The sequence below is a fragment of the Diaporthe batatas genome, assembly GCF_019321695.1.
Source record: "Diaporthe batatas strain CRI 302-4 chromosome Unknown Contig00001, whole genome shotgun sequence".
Lineage (NCBI taxonomy): Eukaryota > Fungi > Ascomycota > Sordariomycetes > Diaporthales > Diaporthaceae > Diaporthe > Diaporthe batatas.
Window position 1 is genome coordinate 1,956,393 of NW_025408548.1, and position 20,873 is coordinate 1,977,265.

Below are 20,873 nucleotides of genomic sequence, written 5' to 3' on the forward strand. Positions count from 1 at the left end.
AAGCGGACACCAGCCCAGCTTGCAATAGTTGCTCAGGGCTCTCCAACGAATTCCCAAACACAAACTTGCCGATGTTCAAAGCATCAACCTGACTTCTCAACCTTGCGTCCACCTTATCAAGAAATTGCCAACATGCAGGAGAAGTGGTATGCTGGTCTGGCTGGATGCTTTCGAGTTGATGGCGATCCTGGCAAACGTGCCACATTTTATGTCGCAGCGTTCACGGAGAAGGCATGTGAATTCAAGGTGGACGTCTCCTCGATTGGGTGGGTCTTCAAGTCCAAAAGCAAGGCGCACTCGCCTCTCAGGATCGTAATTACACCAAATCCCGAGAACGACGGCTGGCGGCAAATACACGACACTGCGAATGTCCCATGTCCGCCCAACTTAGAGTTCAGCAACTCCTGGGACGATCGAGTTTTCAAAACATACAAATGGGGAAGGGCGCTCAAGCTGCTGCCTGCTATCATTCACCCCTGTGAGGATGAGAGCCGGCCGGAGCTGCTGTACCGCGCGGTACATGATGAACACCCCGGGTCTGGTCTAGAATCGCGCGGCTCACTCCACGGTAAAAAGACGGATCCGCTCAATTTCATGTTGCAATTCGACCATCACCTGAACTGGAAGTGTCGTGATGCCAGCCCATTCATGTCCACGACCACTAAACTGTGCAAAGCAGCTACTATTGCCTCCCGATACCAGCGCAAAGGCTTCAAGAACATCGAGATTCTTGTCATTCAGGGTGGCGAGCGTTACTGGCCCAGCAAGTCGAGAATGTGGCATGTCAAGGAGACCGCGGAGGCTTTAGGTCTAGTTGACGTACTCAGCCACCCATGGTTTGACGACCATGAGTACCTGATCGAGGACTACATTCCGGAGGCATATGTGACCCGTTTGAGATGGGAGGACATGAAAGCCGACATCGATGCTGAGACACGCCTGATAGACCACTTCAAGAAGCGAAAACTTGGTGTCTCGAAGTCTAGTGGTTCCGAAGATGAGACACTTGTCGGCGACGGGCTCACCGTGACGCGCCCCCAGATCCTTTGGGGCTTGATAGAGAAGCGCTCACATTTCAGCTCGCGGAACAAACCCAAGTACTACTACGAGGACAGAGAGGACGATGAGTGGTTCAATGTACTCTGCCCGCAAACCGACTCAGGCAATCCGTCGGCATGATGGCATTCGGAGCTCGTTTCGTTCTGTCAAACATTTTGACGATACCAGTGCCACAAGTCATCCATGACAATGCAGGAAGTGGTGGATTCGATAGCTCAAAGAACAGCTCAAACATGTGCGCGCGATTGCATGGGCGGTGTGGTACAGTTGCTTGCTTTAGCTTTTGGGCACGCAAAAATCACACGTCACCCCTTTTTCGGTCAGGTTTCTTCCGCAAGTCTTGAGCGGCTGGGCAGTGCAAGCCATGGAAGTAATCCTTGCTGCTTCCTTCCAAATCACATCAACGTCGCTTGCCTGCTTGGTCACCATTGGCAGCTTTTGGATGCAAATACCTACTTGGGTAATGGTTCATACGTTCGCAGCTACACCTTGAATATTTTCTTCATTCTGCTCAAATGAACGTTTATCTTTCTTCGAGCTACAGTCGACACATTCCATAGTTACAGCAATAATAAATTGAGAGTTTATTCCAACGCAATTACATGTGGGTCAATAAAAAGACTGTCTCTTCAGTTACATGTATCAGGTCACAACATATCATGTATGAATTCTCGCATGAAGCAGAATTGTCATCTCGTGCGGGCGGCTATAGAATATCTAGGTAATTGGCTGAGATTTGATTACCCTGGTCAACTGTCACTCGTGTCGATCACTTCAACAGGCATGACGCAAGCATCACATTGCTCATCCAAATTCAGTCCCACAGCCAGGCCGCATCTGTGGAAAGCTGCTTCGGATTTGCTTTTCCGCAGTACTGTTGGTGTGCCGGGATTCTCGGCTGTGGAGATGTTAGACTTTGTTCCCCGCACTGTCCGTGAGGCCCATAACGAGATCAACGGCTGTGCGAAGCGCTGGACGCAGCGGATTCCGAGATCCACTTGTCAAGGATAGCTCTGGTTTTGTGACGTCTTGAACAGGGGAAGCTACTTAGACCCCTCATCAAAGAAACACATGCGACAGGCGTCCGTAGTTTGACTGAACATTTGAAGTCATCACGTTGCTGTCAGTGATCTCTCATCGCCGTGACCTTCACGATTAGCCAGAGGGAGTCAATTTGATGCCAACAGTTTGCAGAAATCTTTGAAATGGCGACCGCGGGGATATTGATGGCCGGCTTGGCTGGGCTGGCGGCCTTTCTCTACGGGCCGGCTACGCACCGGTACTACAGCAAGATCGGCACATTCAGAGAACTCAGTTCGACGCCATTGTCTAATCCAGATGACTTGGTCGTCTTCAAAGATACAACTCACTGCGAGGACATCCACTACTACGCCCCAGCTCATACTCTCTTCACCGCATGCGAAGATGTGAGCGAGACACGCTTCAAGTGGTTTCCACCTCTAGGTACATTCGACGATGCAAACGTGGCGTGGAACAGCCAAGGATCCATACATATCATCGACCCTGAGGTAAGTGAGGCCGGGGTCTCAATGGGAGAATGGTTGGGCAGAGCAACTAATGCAACCTGCAGACCAGGGAGAACAAGAGGCTCAAGTTTGAAAACTTTGAGGGCCCTTTCATCACCCACGGCATCGACGTTATACCGGACCCAGAGAAGCCGGCGGGCGAAGCTGTCTACATCTTCGCGATCAACCATGTCCCGAACGAGGCTGTGTACCCACGCGATGGAAGCACTCCGACATCTGACCCAGGCACAGCTCCCAAGGCCGCCTCCAGGATCGAGCTCTTCCACCACACGATCGGCGGGGGCTCGGCCAAGCACATTCGTACCATCCGCCATCCGCTTATCAAGACACCCAACGATGTTTACGCCGTCAGTCCAACTGAAATCTATGTCACGAATGACCACTATTACTATGAGGGCTACATGAGGAGCATAGAAGACTCGTTTCCCGGTGCCAAGTGGTCAAACGTGATCTGGGCATCCGTGTCCGACGATGGCAAGGTAGACGCCAGTGTGGCCCTGGATAAGCTCTGGAATCCTAACGGGATGGGCCACGGGCGGACTCCAGACGAGATCTTGGTGACCAGTGCCATCGGCGGGTTCATGTGGGTCGGAAAGCTGGGGTCCTCAGACGCGAAGACAATCGAGGTCAAGGAGATCATCGACCTCGACGTTACCACCGACAACCCCAGTTATTACTCGGACCCGTTTGCCAGCTCTGGCGACGATGCGAGCGGCTTTGTGCTCCCTGGCTTGATCAGGGGTATCAACCTCAGCAAAATCGGTCACTTCCCCGGGGGAAGGGAGGGCTCCATGGGCTGGCTGGCGACTCCCAGTAAGAATGTTACAGGCGAATGGGACAAGAGAAAGCTATGGGAAGACGATGGTAGCATCGTTAGGAATGCCGCTACTGCACTTATGGTTGGCATCGATCCCAAGAAGGAGGGTGGTAAGAAGAAGGCTTGGCTCTATGTGACTGGTTTCTCTTCTGAGAACATGGCTGCTGTCAAGGTTGACTTGTGATGGAATCCTCAAGCTAAGTAATCTGAAGCCAGGATGTGTTTCAGTATACTCTCTAAGTTGTGGATTTGGGCGCTGAGCAGCTTCAAGAGGACATGTGTGTGTTGCGATTCACGAGAGATCTAGTCGGGCTCTGGCAGCGATTTATGACGATGTCCACGGGTCCTGTAACGTTTAAGGGGAGAGTTTCATTAGGCATGCGATGGCTTCAATTCCTTACTGGAGATGTTTTCACCTTCAATTGCTACCATTCACAATATCGCCTTGTCCATTTGTCGCAGAGACTGACTTCCCAAATTCCCTCTTCACTTCTTCGCTGATTCTATGCATGTCACAAAGATCCTTGTCTTGAGGTAGGTCGCTTCCCATCACCCAGCTTCCATGAATCCCAGCCCGGAGCCTGAATGGAAGCTCAATTATAGCAATCGGACCTTGCGGGATTTTTTCTGTGTCCAGGATGACAATTTCAGTAAGCAGTTTGTCTCTCCTATTCGCCACTGAGATCAGGTATCCGTCTGCCTCGGGAGCTACTCATTCACAGGGCTATCGTTAGCAGGCGTTCTTCAGACTACAGTGCCTCACACGCTCGACGACTTACCATCCGGCGACCGGGGGACGAAAGCCACCTCATGCAATGCTGTTGACTTTCCAGCCGACCAGTACTGATACTTCCCAGTCTTTATGGAGCACCTCGCAATGGAGTTATACGCCCCTCCGATGGCGGGCTCATGGGAGTTCGGGTCGTGCATGGCGAGGAACAACTGGCTGTATGGTTTGGTCTCGTAGCGCGCGTCAACTTTGGGCATCTCCCCATCTAGGTTGACCAACTCCTTTGGTTCGACGTAGGGGTCAGTGGCATTGAGGTCGAACTTCCACCGTACGTAATGACTGATTGTGCTGTCCTTGGGCGGCTTCGCACTGGGAGCTGTGTGCATGTTCTGTCCCACAGGTGGGAAGAACCAGAACTGCGCCCCTGGTTATCACATGCGTTTCTCATTTTTCAGTCTCCAAATTAGAACTCACCTTATTGTGATAAGTCAATGGGGCATCTAAGTAGACACAACCATCGTCACCGTCGAAGGCGTTGCCGGTGTGCCCATAGACTATAACCAGTCATGTTAGCTTAACTATATAAAGCTATTGGTAGAGAGAAGCTGGGAGTAATCTGTTTGTCTGCGGATATTAAATCCCTGAAGCAGCTACTCACATGCGTTCTTGTAGTGGAACCACTTGACGTCTCCTGGCTTTGGATTTCGACGTGGCAGAACCCCGAAGGTCAGGGGCTTGTCCTCAGACCACGCGAAGTGTTTATGGCCTTCCTTCATTAGCTCGACGGGCACAGTCGTCAGTGGCGTTAAAATGAAAATGACATATTTATCAGTGGCGGCCATGTCGTGCATCATACCCGTGAACGGGGTCTGGAACCAGCACTCTTCGAGTTTACGTCCATTCTTGTCGAACAAGAAATACGCTACATCCCTGGTGGCGTCTCCCTTTGCCTCATAGCCCATAGTGATCATTTCCCCCGTGTGAGGATCGATCTTGGGATGGGCTGTGAAAGTAGGAGATGTGTATTGTCCATGGAAATCGTAGGCACCTGGCAACAGTCAGCATTGCTCGGTCCAGGCTCCTTTGTGGACCTACCTTTGGTCTCTAGGGTGTCTGGATTCATTGCATACGGCAGGGAATCCTCCTTCAATGCCAATAGTTGATTTTCGAAATACACCACATGTGTGTTGGCCGTTGCATGGCAGCGTGTCCGGACTCTTGGGTCGTCAGTGTACCGGTTCCTGTATTTGCCGTAGACTGCTCTCCTGGCAGCCCGTTCGATGGTGAATTTCTCTGTCCGAACAAATTTCTGCTTGAAGTCCACATGCCCATCCTTGATGCGCACGGCATCAACGGCCCCGTCGCCATTGATGAAGACGTCATCATCGTACAGTGGAGCCCACAGCGCATCGGGCATCACCCGGTAATAAGTGCCATCAATCTGAGGGGGAATCTCTCCTCTGACCATGCAATTATAAATTTCCGCTTCGAACCGGCACGGCGCCTCCGGGCCTTTAAAGAAAGGTTTGTCAGGGTAGCGGGACTCCGGCTGGTAGTCCAGCTTCGCAGCACACTCGCCGATGTCTGCCATGTCTTGAGTATTGGCTGCTGCTGAGGAGAGTGAATGTCTACGTGGAGAAGGAGACTGACGACGACAAGAATGGTCCCGCATTGTGAGTAATTAGCCGCAGTGGCTTCAGATGTCGACCCCGCACGTGCTTAGATTGCTGCGCATAAACTCCCAAGCTTCAACGGGAGCAAGATATTCCTACAGGCCACTGTCTGCTGTCAGTCATCATAGTCTTCTCTAAACGTACAAGTGTTCGCCCTGTGGGTTGAGGTGTCGTTGTGACATTGACCAACAAGCTCCGGCCGGCCAATCTCATGTTATGTAGGAGTTGGTTGTGCCCAGCATTGGGCCTTTGTTGAGGGACCGATATCATAAGATGCAGACAAATATTTGAAAGCCAGCAGAACCCCCTTTGGTTCCGTAGACAAAAGCTGACCCTACTCTCATTGACGTATTCCGACTTTTTCTGTGGTTTCGCTTCTATTCTATATACGTCCGAGGACATAACATCCCCAGCCCATATTCCAACAATCCTCTAAATCTAATTATCTCCTCTTTTAACTACTTTTTTACCTTAATTTTATTTATATTATTACTATAATTTTATTCTTTTTAATAATTAAAGTTTTTAATTAATTATTTTTATTATTTTTTTTAAATATTTATTTAATTTTAATTTAAGTTTATTAAATTATTTTAATATTTATAAATAACTTATTTAAATTAAATTAAACCTTTTTTTAAATTATTTTATTAATTTTTAATTAATATTTTAATTTTTAAATTCTTTTTATAAATATTATTAAATTAATATTTTTTAATTTTAACTTTTAAAATTTTATAAAAAAGTTATTATATAAAGTTTAAATATTTATTATAAATATATTTAATTATCATATTATATAATTTTATAATTATTTAAAGGTTTTAAAATAGTTTTTAGAATTAATAAAATATTATTTAATATAAAAATATATATTATTTTATTTAATAATAACTTTTTTATTTTTTACTTTAATAATTTATTAATCTTTAATAAAGTATATATTAAAAGCTTTATACTTAAAAGTAATTATAAACTAATTACTTATTATTTAAATTAAATATTTAATTTTATAAAATTTTAATATATACTTTATAATAACCCTTTTAAATATAAAGTTAAAAGATTTATAATTATAATTTTCTAATTCATTTTTATTTAACTATTTTATTATATTATAATTTAATTTAATCTCTAACTTTATTTAAGTTTTTCTTAAACTTTATAAAAGCTTTTATTTTTATAAGTATAAACTTTAATTTAAAACTTTTAAGCTTAAGTTTAAGATTCTTATAAATTTTAATATACTTTAAATTAAGTTTATAATCTTTTAATCTTTTTAAAAATATATTAATCATTTTAAATAATAATAACTTCTCTTTAAAGTAGAGGTCTACTTTTATATAGTTATAAACTTAATTATTAATAGTTATTTCTTTTTTTATTTATAATAGAGCTATTAAAACTATAAACTTAAATACTATATATAATAATAGAGTATAATTACCTTACTTAGTTATCTCTTAGTTTAGTGGGCTAAGTAACTACTTTTAAGTGGTTTTATTTGCGAAGCTAATAGATAGGTATTTACTTATAGAGTAGAGTTAGAACCTATATATATTCCTAATTAGGGGAATAATAACTTTATTTTCACCCATTTCAGCCAACTTATATTCACCTAAGTTATATAGCAACCTTATTTATAGTGCTTAACAGTATTAAGACTAACTTATAGTTTATAATAGCTTTAACCTTTAACACACTAGCCTAAACTAACTAGGTACAATTTAACGTATTAATATAGAAAGATATCTTCTAATAATAGATAGTATTATAAATATAAATTATAAAATTATTATAAAAAGTCCTATATAATAAACTTAACTAAATTAATCTTTAAAAGATATATTATATTTTATCCCTTTAAGACTCTAACTATTTACTTCTAGCTTAATAATAGAATTAAAAAAATATAAATAGTTTATACTTTATAATAATAATAAAAATCTTTTTTATAATTATTAATAAAAATTATAATTATTTTAATATTATAAATTATTTTAAAAATTATTTTAAATAAATTAAAAATTAATATATTAAGTAATTAAAATATATATAAATTAATAATTAATAAAAAATAATATAAATATTATTTAAAAATATTTTTATATAAAGTTAATTATAATATATATATAATATTTATTAATTATAAAAGATATTATTTAAATAAATCTTTTAATATAATTTAAAAGAAAAACTTTTTTAACTATTTAATTATAATAAACCTTTTATTTAATTCTTTTTATTATTATAAACTATTAATTTATATAATTTTTAAAGATTATAAAAATTATTACTATTATATATTTAATTTTTAAAAATAATAAAAAGTTTAAAACTTATTTATAATAAATATATATTTTATAAAAAGGTCTATATATATAAATTAAAATCCTTTTAAAATAATTTACTACTTTTTAAATAGTTAATTATAAATATTATTTTAAATTTTCCTTTTATTAATTTTTTATTAATATTTTAATAATTATTTAATTTAATAATCTTTATAATAAATAGTTATATTAAATTAAATTATATAAATATATTTTTTTATTATTGTTTTTAATTATTTTATTTTAATTTATTAATACTTATAACTTTTAAAAATAAAGTAATAAATTAAAAACTTTTAATTATTTCTTCCTTAATAAAGAAATATTAAGAAAAAGAAGGTTATTTAATCTATTAAAGTCTATATTTTTAATAAATTAAAATATAATTTAAATTACTTTAATTAATTAAAATAATATTAATTAGTTTTAAATATTAAAAATAGTTAATAAAATTTATAAATAATAAATTTATTTTATATATTAAAAATAATTCTATAATATAATATATTAAATATATTAAATTTTAAAACTTTTATATAAATATTTTATCCTAACTATTATAAATATATTATAAATCTTTTTTATACTTTTATAATAATTAAAATAATACTTAAAAAAAGTTTAATAATTAAAAAAAAATTCCTTATAAAATTATAAAAGAATATAAATAAAATAAAGATAAATATATATATATATAAATATAAATATAAAATAGTTAGATTTAGGGGACTATTAGAATATAGGTTAAGGATATTATATAGCACCTTTATATAGTAGTAAACTCTTAAGACCCCTTAAAAGTAAAGCAGTATCCAAGGGGGAAAGAATCAGTTGTTATTGAAAGGAGCAGACACTGAAATTTTGGCTGGAGAGGTCGGTAGCCAATGCCCACCTATTCGGATTGCAGCATCGCGAGGCCACACTAAAACTGTCCAGTTTTAGTGCTGAGTGGCGCACATAGAGGTTCTGCCTGGAGCATTGTCGTCAATGCAAACCTCTCCGAGTTACAGCTTCGAAGGATTATGAAGAGATCGTGTCGTTCTTAGCCCATAACTAGCAGGTATGCGGACTTGGCGTGTGAGACCTCGACCGGTAACAGGATGGGTGTAAGAGATCCGGGCAGAATCTGGTCCTCCGAGAATATTTTTCCTGCGTGTTTTAGCGGACCCGCGGAGGTGGAATCGCCCCTCTTCTGGTGGTACTTGAGCAGGTTGAAGCCAAGGAAACTAAACTGAGTTCTAAAGCTAAGCACTACCACCCCTACACCAACCCAATAGTCACATCACAGCATGGAACTACTCTTATGGCACATTCAGAGGAAATTGGAGAAGGATCCAGATGCAATCGCAATGGCCAAGTGCTGACGCGGGTCGCACTACTGTAGCCGTAGCGGGTGCCAACAGGAAGAAAGGATCCCTGAAAGTCTTGTTGGTACGTCAAAACGGGTCCTACGCCGCGGTGGGGTGGGACCACCCAGGCGTGCCGCGCAAGACTTCAGAACCAACGATCAGCGTTCAATTGCATTTCTTCCTTGTTCGCAAATATCTCCCGGCCCCGACCTGGACTTTACGCAAATTTTGTGCACTGCGATACCATATCACACCCACCAAACTACCCTCTCTTTTCTGCCTCGAAAACGCAGCTCGCCGTCACGCCACCATGATTCTATACTTCGTCTTGGGCTCAGCCCTAGGCTACTTCATCTGGAGTCTAGCGTGTCTAGAGATCAATATGCACAGAGCTCGTTCCATCGGTATCCCGCTCGTACGAGTTCCAATCGACCCTGTGAGAAACGTGCTTTGGATGATCATTCAACCTCATGTCTGGGGTGTTCTTGACCGGCTACCAATCAAATGGTCTTCTTACCCAAACTTTGTCCGTCTTCTGCACCGCGGATGGCACTTCAGGGAAAAGGCAGATACGGCACTGCAATTCGGCCCGGTCTGGGCCATTGTCACGCCTATGTCCATCTACTTGCATATTACAGACCCCCAGGCAATTAATGATGTTTTCTCGAGGCGTTGGGACTTTCAGCGCCCAGTTCATGAGTACAGTGAGTGATCTCCTTATGGTTTTCTGCATCCACGAGTCCGTCGTTCGCGTAGATGGCCAAGTACGCTCACATGAACAGATACATTGAATGTCTACGGCCTTTCGATTTCCACAGCCGGAACCGAGGATTGGGCTCGTCATCGAAAAGCAATGGCAGCTCCGTTTAACGAGAGCATCATGAAATTTGTCTGGGACGAGAGCATCCGGCAATCGGAAGCAATGGGACTTTCGTGGAGGACAGCGAGCATGACTGTGTCCGAAATTCCGAGCGTCCGCAAAGACATACGGACCATCTCGTTAAACGTGCTTTCAGCAACCGGCTTTCGCAAGTCATACCCATTTAAGGCTTCTCATGAGACGACGGTCCACGCAGATGACGAGACCGGCTATCGCAAAACTCTATCTACGGTTCTCGACAACGCCATCCTGATCATGCTAATACCTTATCGGTATCTCAAGGGACCTCTTGTTCCGAAGAAACTTGTCGAAGTGGGTGATGCCGCAAGGGCCTTCAAAACTCACTTGACAGCCATGCTGGAGAAGGAAGTCACAGCTTCGAAGGAGGGTAAACCAGTGTCTGGCGGCATTATGAGCGGCTTTGTCCACTCTCTGGAATTGCACCGGAAGGAACTTATTACCTCACCTGAGCTCAAGACAAGCAAAGACGGAAAGAAGGGCCTCACTGTTGACGAGATCCTGAGCAACCTGTTTGTCATCAACTTTGCCGGTCACGATACGACAGCCAATACCCTCACTTACAGCTTGTACCTGCTCTCTGTGTACCCTGAAGTGCAAGATTGGCTGGCAGAGGAGATTTCTGCTGTCACCAAAGGTATCCCTATAGAGGAGTGGGAATATCAAGAACTGTTCCCTCGCCTGATTCGCTGCCGCGCCATACTCCTTGAGACACTTCGGGTCTATGCTCCAGTCATGGTCATGACAAAGTGGACTGCCAACAACGCTCAGACGCTCAGAGTTGGCGACAGAGTCCTCCAAATCCCCGCAAGGACGCGTACCATGATGCATCTCCTCGCTATTCAGTTGCATCCACAGTATTGGAGTGACTCCTACACATGGAAGCCATCACGTTGGATCACGCCTGAAGCTGATAGCTCCGGTGGCCCGGGGCAAGAGGTATTAAGCGACCCCACGCCAAATACTTACTTTCCTTGGTCAGACGGCCCGCAGAACTGCCCAGGCAAGAAATTTTCCGAGGTCGAATCAGTCGCAATTTTAGCCTGCCTTTTCCGCAAAAGTCGGCTGCTAGTCAGGAAAACGCCTGGAGAGACAGAAGAATCCGCAAAGAAGAGGACGCTCGCATGTATCAACCATGCAAACCATGATTTACTGCTTAGGATGGAGGATCCAGATCAGGTGAAGCTGATGCTTGTGGAACAATAAGTGGGGTGGTTTCATTCTCAATCAATCCAATGCATCCAAATGCGTGTGTAGTCTCTTGATATAGTGGTAAACGCTTCAAGACCCTTCTGCTAAAGCTCGTCACTAAGAGGCAAATTCGCACAAAGACTTTCCAACTTCTATGATCTCGATCAGCTATAGAGATCTTTTCAACACCTCATGTGATCCGGCAGTGGAACGCGCTATCCAAGATCTCGAACCAACATGCATTTAAAGCTCAGGCGGTGAGTTCGTGCAGTCGCATAATACCCACATACAAAATTAATCAGATCCATTACACATAGGTAGAAAATTGTTTCGGGTCCACTTTTGGCTGCGTTGGTTGTGTTTTTGGCATTCACATCCGTTTGCCGCCTCCTTCAAGCAGAACACTGACATGCAATGTGACCTGTTGGTGACAGCTGGCTCCACATGCACCCAAAATTAGGTACGCGCTCGATAGCCCTTCTTCATTTGGCTTAGAACGAGAATTCTGGGAATCGCGGTGCTCATGCACGAGAGGCCCTTCTTAAACTTATTGTTTTCTTGTTTCAAAAGGATTAAGTGGTTTCTACGAGGCATGTAATTACGACCTGTAGTACATTTGCTGTATTTGGACTCACTCGGAGACATACTCCCATTTTGGTCCGCCTTGACCTCACCATGGCCTCTGCCGGAGAAGAATCGACTATCGCCAATTTGCAGCGAGTGAGCCAAATGACCTTTCTCGTAAGTATAGCATTCAGTCCGACCGATGAATGGGCTCGACCGGAGGATTCTTAAAAAGCTAACGGCCTCAGGCAACTGCGTGGTCATCAACGGCTTTATCATTTCTCTTCTTGGCTTTCCGTCTGGCCGTCCGCTTTCAGTCTTCCCGCAGGTTGCAAAGTGATGACTGGCTGGTGATCGTTGCTTGGCTTATGCTCCTTGCATTCACCATTGCTTGGCAGGTCAAAATATACTTTTTGTTCTGGATGGAAGATGTCTTCAGCGGGAAAACCCCTCCTACGGAAGCCTTTTACCAGCATCAGGCTTCATTTTTGCCATTTGTTGTAATTTGGAATTATCTATTCTACTCCAGTCTATGGGCTGTCAAACTGTCTTTTCTCATCTTTTTCCGACGATTAGATTCGAGGGTCGTCAGGTTTCACAAAACATGGTGGTGGGTTGTGCTGTTCTTGACTGTTGTGGCATGGATTGGCTGTGTTGCCGATATTGATTACGGATGCACCATTGGTGATACCGAATTCATCCTAAGTAAGTCTTACGCGTATAACTGTCTTCGTGTCTTAGCCACCTCGGCGCCCGCGGCTAACAGTTTGATTTTACTAAGCTGTGTGTCCTACTCCGAGTCACATCAACTGGCAAAACCAAACTTTCTACGGCAACACGGCAGCGGATGTGATTACAGATGGGCTCATCGTTTCGATTCCGGTGATCATGTTATGGAATGTTCAAATTCCGCGCCGCAACAAGATTATCCTGTTTGCCGTTTTCTCAGCGACTATATTAATTATTTTGATGTCTATTATCCGCATGGCTTTGGGAAAAGGTACACAGCAGCAACTTAAAGAGCCAGCTATTGATTGGCTGTATCTTTGGTCTGTAGTTGAGATGGGAACTTGTAAGGAAGAATTTCATTTCTACTGTCCCGGCTCATTCAAGACTGACATTCTTCAGCAATTATTGTGGCTTCTATCGGCTCCTTCCGTCAACTATTTGTCTCGAAGAAAGAACCCCACCTTGGTCACAGAACAAGCCCTGAGCATCCCCAGCGGGTCTGGCCGTTCAAAAGTATCTATTCCCGTTTTGCGCGTTCCAACGACACGAAAGCAAACCTCCAGAATCTTCCTCAGAAACACTGCGCCACCTCACCGGAAAATTTGTGCCAAGTAGCACAAAAGAATCTTCCACAGACGCATGTCACCCCAATGGAGTCAGTCCACATCCAGGCGGGTTATGCAGTCAGTGGTGGCCTCACTTATCCCGCCCCGTGGGCAGACAGAAACATGAGTGAGGTTCCATCACATATATATGATAATGATCATGGCAATTACTACCAGCACACATATGATCAGAACGTCTGTCAACAGCATGGCTACCATCAGGACTTTTATCACCAGGGCGGCGGCTATACTTGGGCCCATGCATCATGAAGCAACGAGGGGTCTTGGGAAGTTGCAAGGCATAGGGACAAATCGACTAGTTTCAAATATGAAGCCATAGACGGTAGAAGCAAACTGCTTGAATCATGTACCAGGTGCTTCAAGTCTGTGACTCATTCCGGAACTGAGAATATGGGCCACTGACTGATACAAGTAAATCGGAAAAGAGGCGTCAATCTGGCACCTAATCTGAAGAACCACAAATTAAAAAAGTCGGTAGAGGTCCCTGACTCTCCGGAACTGTATCCTCGCTAAAGATGGTACGCGCCACCTGGGCATTCTGGTCTGAACCTCCTCGGACGCCTGCGCGGTACCTAGGTATTAGATGTCGCAGACTATGCAACCGCTTTAGACAACTTGGTCGCATAATCATATCAAGGTGATAATTATATCTAAATAGCAGCTCTAACTTGTGCTTATGAGAACTGGCTGATATTTTTGCGGAGATCGCAAGCGAAAGCCATGCGTATTAGAGCCAGCAGGAGTCGGGGTGAATTTATTGTGAAGGGCCAAGCCTGGCGCGTGGTACCGCACGCTGTGCACCCGCAAAATAGCTCTTAGAGGTGGCCACTGCGCCCAAATGGTCGAATATCGAATTCTGTTTCTGAGTTTTACTTGGTGTGGTTTCTAAACTATGAGTGGTTAAGGGAGTCTGACCTGGCGCTGCCGTTTGATGGCGGGCGGGGAACGGCCACCCGCCCGAACGAACAAGGTTGATCACCCACTGGTAACCTCAGAAGAGATGATTGTCGGTGGTAGAACGGTGGCTATTCAGCAGAAGCATATTTGCCTTATTAACAATCTAGGCAGATACTGTTGGTATTTGAGTGCAGAAACTGAGAGATGTCATATTTTGTTGGCCCGAAACTGGCAAATGAATATCATTATCATGAATTAATTGCTGACAGCTATTTTGGTACAAGAACACCATCAACGAAATCCTCCCATCTTTGCTACTGTGTCTTCATCTCTTTTGATAGACTTCAGGTATTTCTTGAAAGTCATGGTCATCTCACTGACTTTTGCAAAGTCCTGGGCTTCCAAGCATGCTCTCCCACCCACTTCGTCCTTCTCTTCAGGCGAGAGCTGGGAAAACCGATACTCTGCAAACGCCACTGCAGTTTGGAAGGCTGGAACGTGCAAGTCATCATTAGTCATTGCCCTTGGAAACCGATAACATAGGCGATAAATCAACAGTCGCTCACCATTTCGGATTTCTCTCCCATTCCATTGAACGGCCTTCATATCCTCGTGAGAAAGCACGTATCTGCGGGCGTCCGGGTCGATCTTCACCTTGGTCCGTCGCTCGGCTTCCAGCTTCTGGAAGAATTGCTCCCATATTCGTTCTCTTACGCTGTCAGAGAATCCTTCATAGTGAATCACAGAGTGTATGCGAGATATGAATGCATCGTCGAAGTTGCCGACGCGGTTGGTCGTCAGGAAGAGGATACCGCGGTAGTACTCCATTGTCCTTAGAAAAACTTGAACAATGTCAGCGTGATGCTATAATCCTACTGACTGGCCTCTCATGGAATGCCCTAGGATGTCCTATAGTCGAGGATGGAATAGGAAAACTGGAGAAATGATTATTACCGGAAACAAGACTATTCCTGTTCAGATCGGTCAACTGCCTTCTCTCCAAGAAAATGTCGGCTTCATCAAGGAGCATGACGGCACCCCACACTTCTGCCAAACGGAACCATTTTGAGAGCCTCTGCTCCACTATAGTCGCATCCGTCCCAAAGTCCCCGCAAGTCAACGACAACAGGGGCCGACGTGTTGCTTCAGCAATGCACTCTGCAGTCTTCGCAGGAGTTCAGCAAGAGTATATCACCATGTATAACGCCGTTGTGAAGAGTTCGCACTCACATATGTTTTTCCGACGCCCGGGCCACCATGGAGAAGAAATATCTGACCATCGCCCTTGTTTTTGATGAAGTCTGCCGTCCAGGGTCTAGATAGCTTGCTCTGGGGGCCTTCGCCCCGCAAGGCATTAGCTGTCGCTGTGTCTGCCACTGTATATCGATGGACCAGAGACTTGATCACCGCCTTCCTGTCATCCTTCATCACAAGATTGTTGACGGCATCAACTTTGAAGTCGACCTCCTTGCAACAGTCCACATCAAGGAGTACTAGGTCCCAAGGAATTAGCCCAGAGTGTACAGTGAAGGAACAGGCCCTCTAAGATCTCGCTGTCAGTGTCATAAGAAAAGACAAAGCCCCAACTTACTCCATCTTCTGGTCTTCAGGTCGAAGCCAATCACATCTTTGGGGCACAAAAGGTATCTAGAGTCTCTATCACGGGCTGCCGTGCCGACATCGAGCTCTAAGCTAGTCGTATCACCTGGTATGATGTTCTCGTATTCCGCCCATAGACCCTCATCATATACTGACAATTCTTGGGCCTCCCGACGGTGCCGGCTCATCCTCTCCGCGGGAGATTCCCAACGGGGCAAGAAGTTGTCGTTGTCCCTCGAATTTGGGTCCACCTTCACCTTAGTATTCATCGCGTCCTGGACTTTACCAACCAGAGGTGGCATTAGAATGTCCTGAAAGCGATCTTCATCTAGTGGAGCATGTTTTATATATGTCGTTGGATCAACGATGACGCGACCTGTCTGGAATGAAACTTCGTCAATACAACATCTCGCAAGTTTTCCGGTGTTAGAGTTTCAAGGTTCAAGTATCAACTTACCCAATCAATAGCCTCCTCCGGAAGTCTGCCGTCGTAGTCAACCTGCACTCCTGGTAGAAACTTCCAAAATCTTTTGCCCCGTGATATGAGCTTCTCACGCAGGCTTTCGTTGTCTTGAGCGTCATATATTTCACATGGACATACCGCGAGGTCGAGTATTTTCTTCTCGCCCTCAAATGGCTTGAAATCGTAGCTCACTTCGCGTCTGCCCATCTTGAACCCGTCAAAGTCCAGATGCCAGAACTTTAACGACCGAAGGCCCGCTCTCTTCCGACCAATGTCTGTCTGAACCGAGATGACTATTCCTGCGGTTGCTCTGCCACCGCTGATGTGATAGACCATGGTCCCCGGCTTGAACAATAGCCACATCATCCGATATGTGGCAACTGGAGGGTTTCGACGGTGACGCTCTTGCTCCAACTCGACTTCTAGGAGGCTTTCTCCTTCAATAAAGTCTGACAAAATTTGGAGATGTTTTGATGTGTCAGGGTGCCACAACGGCGTAGTTTGGGAGGGTATGTTTCCAACCGGAGACGTTGTCGGCGCATTGAGAGCACGTCGAAGGGCCTTGATCTCCTTGTGATAATGATAAAAGGCGCAGTATGGCTCAGGGATAGTCATTGTGATTCCAAGAAGCTCGAGACCCGGAAAGTACGTAACCATTGCTTTGAATACGTTGATGATTGGTACACTGTGGATGACCACTTCCCTTCTGATGACGTCCGCAGCCACCGTTGCATCTGACAGGATTGATTGGGTATCACGATATGTATGAGTATAGTAAGGCGCATTATCTATATTCGTCCCGATGGTAGTGACGAACTGGATGATGGTTGCGCCTCGTTGCAGACTCGACCCAGCCGGGTTCTCACGCTCTTTGTCAAAGTCCAACGCCTCAGGCCAGGGATCGGCAACAATAACGTTGTCTTTTCGGTCAACAAAGTGATTTGAATAGAGTATGGGAGGATCCTCAGGAGAAATGGACTGATCAGTGTGATCTTCGTTTCCTGTGTCATTTTCTCCCATGTCGCTCTCTCTTGCCTTATCTTGCGGGACGTCGATTCGATCCAGCCCCTGCCAGTGGTGTCTGTCTTCCTTCAACAGAAGGCATTTCGCCCAATTCTCAGGGTCCCTCAGCTCGACCCGACACCATATGACTGGCCGGCCATTTTCTCCATCGGCTGCGATGTCCTCGGGCGGGTCTTTGGACATGGTCAAATGAGAGACAAATGCTTCTGTGTGAGCAGCGGCAGGCTCGTTGACACTCTGAGCTGCACTGCGCTCAGCACTGTCTTGCGTGGAAGGTGAGACGGGTACACTGGCCGGCTCGGGCACAACGCTGGATTCCATGCTGGGTATTTTGGATGGCCCGAGTAAGTGAGGGCCGCTGCTGAGTGGTTTTCCCGAGAGGATATGTTCCTCATGCCTCTCCAAGTATTCCGATCTAAAGAGGTTTAAGTAAGCCGGCTTATAATGTGTTGACTTCCCCTCATACCACAACCATTGCAGGAGCCGCTGAAACTCAGCCGCATTTTAGCTCGCTCCCTAATCGACCACATCAAGATACCTGCATGTCTCGCCCTGTTCCTGCGTGCCAAGCTTCCAATCAGCCGGGCGCGAATTAAATGATGACCGCCCAGACGCCCAATGCTGACCACCTTCGGGTATGATCAGCCACTTACAATGGGTGGGAGGTGGGCTGCCTAATGTAACTGTACGCGTCTAGAAGCACTTGAGGCTGCATTCCACGGCGGCTGTGTTACCGGCCAAATCCACGACTTCGCCGGACTTTGCTCCATGCACTTTGGACGATGCTTCATCGGCCTCTTTTCCAGCACCAAACCCAAGCAAGACTGTGTCATTCTACTATACAGAAGCCTGAATAACCGGGCTTCGCGCGCCCGCCCCTCCAAGCGTGCCCCAGCATGGCGAGCCTGGACAGAAAGCTACAGGCTTCGGCCTTCGTGCGCCGCAACAGTGCCAAGGTAGCTGCAGAACTACCTCACAATCAGCTGGCGCAACTTCTTCACAAGAGCGAAATGACCGATTCTGCAGAAGAAGAAATTGGATATTATCAAGACTCTAGCGGATTCGATCAGTGTTTCAGTGCTTATGGATCAGACAGGTTTGAACCCAACTTTTGTTATGTTAAAGACTACCTAGGTACCTCGAAACCGCTGATACTTCGCAGTTGGGAAGTCGAAGACCTAGTAAAAGAATTCGAATTATTGGCGCAGACGTGGGATGAGTTTCAAATGAAAATCAAGCATCCTAAAACTCACGACCTTGGCACCAGAGGGCCCCCAAGCTTTCATGATCTCCAGTCAATTACGAGAGAAACGGTGCAGGACTGGGATGCGAGAGGGAATTCTGGGATGTCCAAAGCAAAGAATAACTTTCTCGAATTTTCTGACACTCTTCTATCATTCTCAGACCTCTTTTCAATCATCCCTGATGGGGATAAGTACGTATCCCTCTTTACCGGGGTGATCTCCACCACTGTTAAGGTTCGTGTATACCATATTGAGGGTGTCTATATCCTGGCAACTACTAGAATGACATCTTGCTAACGGGACAACTTTCAGGCCGCTGGGAGGCATACCGAAATCTACGAGGGCTTCTCTTCGGCTTTGGCAGAGATTGGAAACGCAATGTGCTTGAGCACAGCCATATCAAGGGTTCATCAAACCAGCGAGAGCATCAAACGGCTCGTCGTGCTTTTATATATCCGGTACTCCAAGTTCTTCTGTCATTTTATGCAATGGCATCTTGGATCACGTTGGGAACGAATCAAGTCGTCACTAAGAAACGATTTCTACATCAAAGAAGACAGTCCTCAGGTAACAGAGATAAGGAACATCTGCAACAGAATAAAAGACCACGCTCATCTATTGAATCAACGCCAAGCTCAAATCACGGGTAATCGGGTCCTCCAACTTCACAATCAGAACAAACTTGATCATGAGCAAAGAATATTCCAGGGTCGTCTGATGATGGAGCGTCTCGACAAACACGATGCAAAGCTGAAAGAACTCGTGGAGCTTATTATCGGGTACCACTGTCACCAGAATGCCACTGCAATGGCTGAGCATCATATGTACGACGTCGATGTTGCGAGCGCTAGATGTAAGTATGCCCTTGGTTGCTTTTCCATGATGATTCCTACCTAGATACTAAGAATTGGTCAATTTAAGCTACAATACAAGACAATACAATGATCACGGAAACTGTCGGTCACTCACAACACCAAGTCTTGGAGGCATCTGGAATTCGTGGTCAACCAATCGCATTATCTGATTCCATCTCAACGAACAAAGAAAGTCGAGGCGCGTTGGAAAAAATCTCACAAAGCCTTCTCAAGTATCTACCGGTCACAAACGCCGGTCCACAGCCCTCCGAGGATGGGAATCTACGGGCGAATCTCATCCCCTCCCTGATCGTTGAAAGGCTTCGAGATTGGGCAGCGTCTCCACGGTCCGAGGTGCTCTGGATCCTCAGTGTGGCATTCGCGAGCCTGGACTACTCGCACCTGGCCGCCTTACACATCCGCAACTTGGCGACGGTAGCGAATATTCCGTGCATATCAAGCTTCTGCACACCTGGTGCCGATTTCGAGGAACCTGTTTCTCGGAATCAGTCTCGAGAAATGAGCATGCTCATTGCAGTTTTCTACACCCTGATCCATGGCCTGACGATAACCGCTGGAGAGACTCTGGCCGATTCTCCCGGACTTTCGGCTATTATTTCGTCTCTCAACGGTCAACATGATACCGTTTCGACGGCGCTGAAAGTTATCAGCATGCTACTTGGGCATCGCAACCCCCTGCTTCTCATTATTCTCAGCGGGCTGGACCAGGTGGAGTCTGACGAAACAGAGCCCTATCTGAGAGAATTGATAGACATGATTCATACCGATGCCAGGCCTAACTCTAGGCTCAAGGTTCTTCTTGGGAGTGAAGGATATCTTCGGGGTGGCAATGGCCTGGACCCAGAAGAGTGTTTGGATTGCTCTTTGCTCCCCATTTCGCGACCAGGGCGAGCTCTTCCCGACGGGCGATTCGTGGGCGAGATTGGGGGAGACATCTTTCCTACGTTATATTGATCCATCTTTTATTTGTGCTGATTGGAATCCTCCTACTGCGTGGTTTTGTTCTCAGTACATCCGGAAGGCGCACGGTGTCTCCGCACAATGGTAAATGCTTAGAGACCTAGCTAAGTCGGAACAATAATGGTGTTGTAGAATGATGAAAGAACAATATTTTCCGATAATAACAGCGAGGTTCGTTATACCAGTGCATAAACACTGCCTGACGATAACTAGATGGGACCACAAGGCTCAGGACGCGCTCGTAGAGCACGGAGGCATGTGGCATTGGGACTAATCGTCAACGGCGGTTCGATGGT

General features: G+C 44.9%; 6 protein-coding genes across 6 annotated transcripts; 4 read left to right on the forward strand and 2 right to left on the reverse strand.

Annotated features, from left to right (window-relative positions):
- Window positions 1-132: 132 nt before the first annotated feature.
- KVR01_000933 (uncharacterized protein) lies at window positions 133-1,179 on the forward strand (the record flags this gene model as incomplete). The annotated part of the gene is made up of 1 exon (XM_044782055.1): window positions 133-1,179. The coding sequence occupies one exon, from the start codon at window positions 133-135 to the stop codon at window positions 1,177-1,179; it is 1,047 nt and encodes a 348-aa protein (XP_044650882.1).
- Window positions 1,180-2,264: 1,085 nt separating this feature from the next.
- Window positions 2,265-3,607, forward strand: KVR01_000685 (uncharacterized protein; the record flags this gene model as incomplete). Its single annotated transcript, XM_044790674.1, has 2 exons — window positions 2,265-2,588; window positions 2,651-3,607. 2 exons carry the CDS (start codon window positions 2,265-2,267, stop codon window positions 3,605-3,607), a joined length of 1,281 nt encoding a protein of 426 aa, XP_044650634.1.
- A 234-nt stretch (window positions 3,608-3,841) lies between these two features.
- KVR01_001063 (uncharacterized protein) lies at window positions 3,842-6,164 on the reverse strand (the record flags this gene model as incomplete). The annotated part of the gene is made up of 7 exons (XM_044789124.1): window positions 5,804-6,164; window positions 5,619-5,737; window positions 5,249-5,486; window positions 4,812-5,201; window positions 4,628-4,707; window positions 4,203-4,569; window positions 3,842-4,131 (listed from the first exon to the last, which is right to left on the reverse strand). Exons 1-7 carry the CDS (start codon window positions 5,823-5,825, stop codon window positions 3,842-3,844), a joined length of 1,506 nt encoding a protein of 501 aa, XP_044651012.1. The 5' UTR covers window positions 5,826-6,164.
- Window positions 6,165-9,805: 3,641 nt separating this feature from the next.
- On the forward strand, window positions 9,806-11,612 carry KVR01_000661 (uncharacterized protein; the record flags this gene model as incomplete). The annotated part of the gene is made up of 2 exons (XM_044782843.1): window positions 9,806-10,212; window positions 10,291-11,612. The coding sequence occupies exons 1-2, from the start codon at window positions 9,819-9,821 to the stop codon at window positions 11,610-11,612; spliced, it is 1,716 nt and encodes a 571-aa protein (XP_044650610.1). The 5' UTR covers window positions 9,806-9,818.
- Window positions 11,613-14,641: 3,029 nt separating this feature from the next.
- On the reverse strand, window positions 14,642-17,928 carry KVR01_000568 (uncharacterized protein). The gene is made up of 6 exons (XM_044791264.1): window positions 16,470-17,928; window positions 16,005-16,392; window positions 15,644-15,906; window positions 15,368-15,578; window positions 14,980-15,255; window positions 14,642-14,904 (listed from the first exon to the last, which is right to left on the reverse strand). Exons 1-6 carry the CDS (start codon window positions 17,817-17,819, stop codon window positions 14,705-14,707), a joined length of 2,688 nt encoding a protein of 895 aa, XP_044650517.1. The 5' UTR covers window positions 17,820-17,928; the 3' UTR covers window positions 14,642-14,704.
- Window positions 17,929-18,261: 333 nt separating this feature from the next.
- Window positions 18,262-20,873, forward strand: KVR01_000401 (uncharacterized protein). Its single transcript, XM_044790423.1, has 3 exons — window positions 18,262-18,976; window positions 19,055-19,595; window positions 19,664-20,873. Exons 1-3 carry the CDS (start codon window positions 18,395-18,397, stop codon window positions 20,569-20,571), a joined length of 2,031 nt encoding a protein of 676 aa, XP_044650350.1. The 5' UTR covers window positions 18,262-18,394; the 3' UTR covers window positions 20,572-20,873.

Coding starts and splice junctions, on each gene's coding strand:
- KVR01_000568 (XM_044791264.1), bottom strand. CDS start 17,819: ATGGAATCCAGCGTTGTGCCCGAGCCGGCCAGTGTACCCGTCTCACCT. Junction 15,256..15,367: donor CAGGAATAGTCTTGTTTCCG/GTAATAATCATT, acceptor ACATTGTTCAAG/TTTTTCTAAGGACAATGGAG. Junction 14,905..14,979: donor TGGGAGAGAAATCCGAAATG/GTGAGCGACTGT, acceptor TGCACGTTCCAG/CCTTCCAAACTGCAGTGGCG.
- KVR01_000401 (XM_044790423.1), top strand. CDS start 18,395: ATGGCGAGCCTGGACAGAAAGCTACAGGCTTCGGCCTTCGTGCGCCGC. Junction 18,977..19,054: donor TGATCTCCACCACTGTTAAG/GTTCGTGTATAC, acceptor GACAACTTTCAG/GCCGCTGGGAGGCATACCGA. Junction 19,596..19,663: donor CGATGTTGCGAGCGCTAGAT/GTAAGTATGCCC, acceptor GGTCAATTTAAG/CTACAATACAAGACAATACA.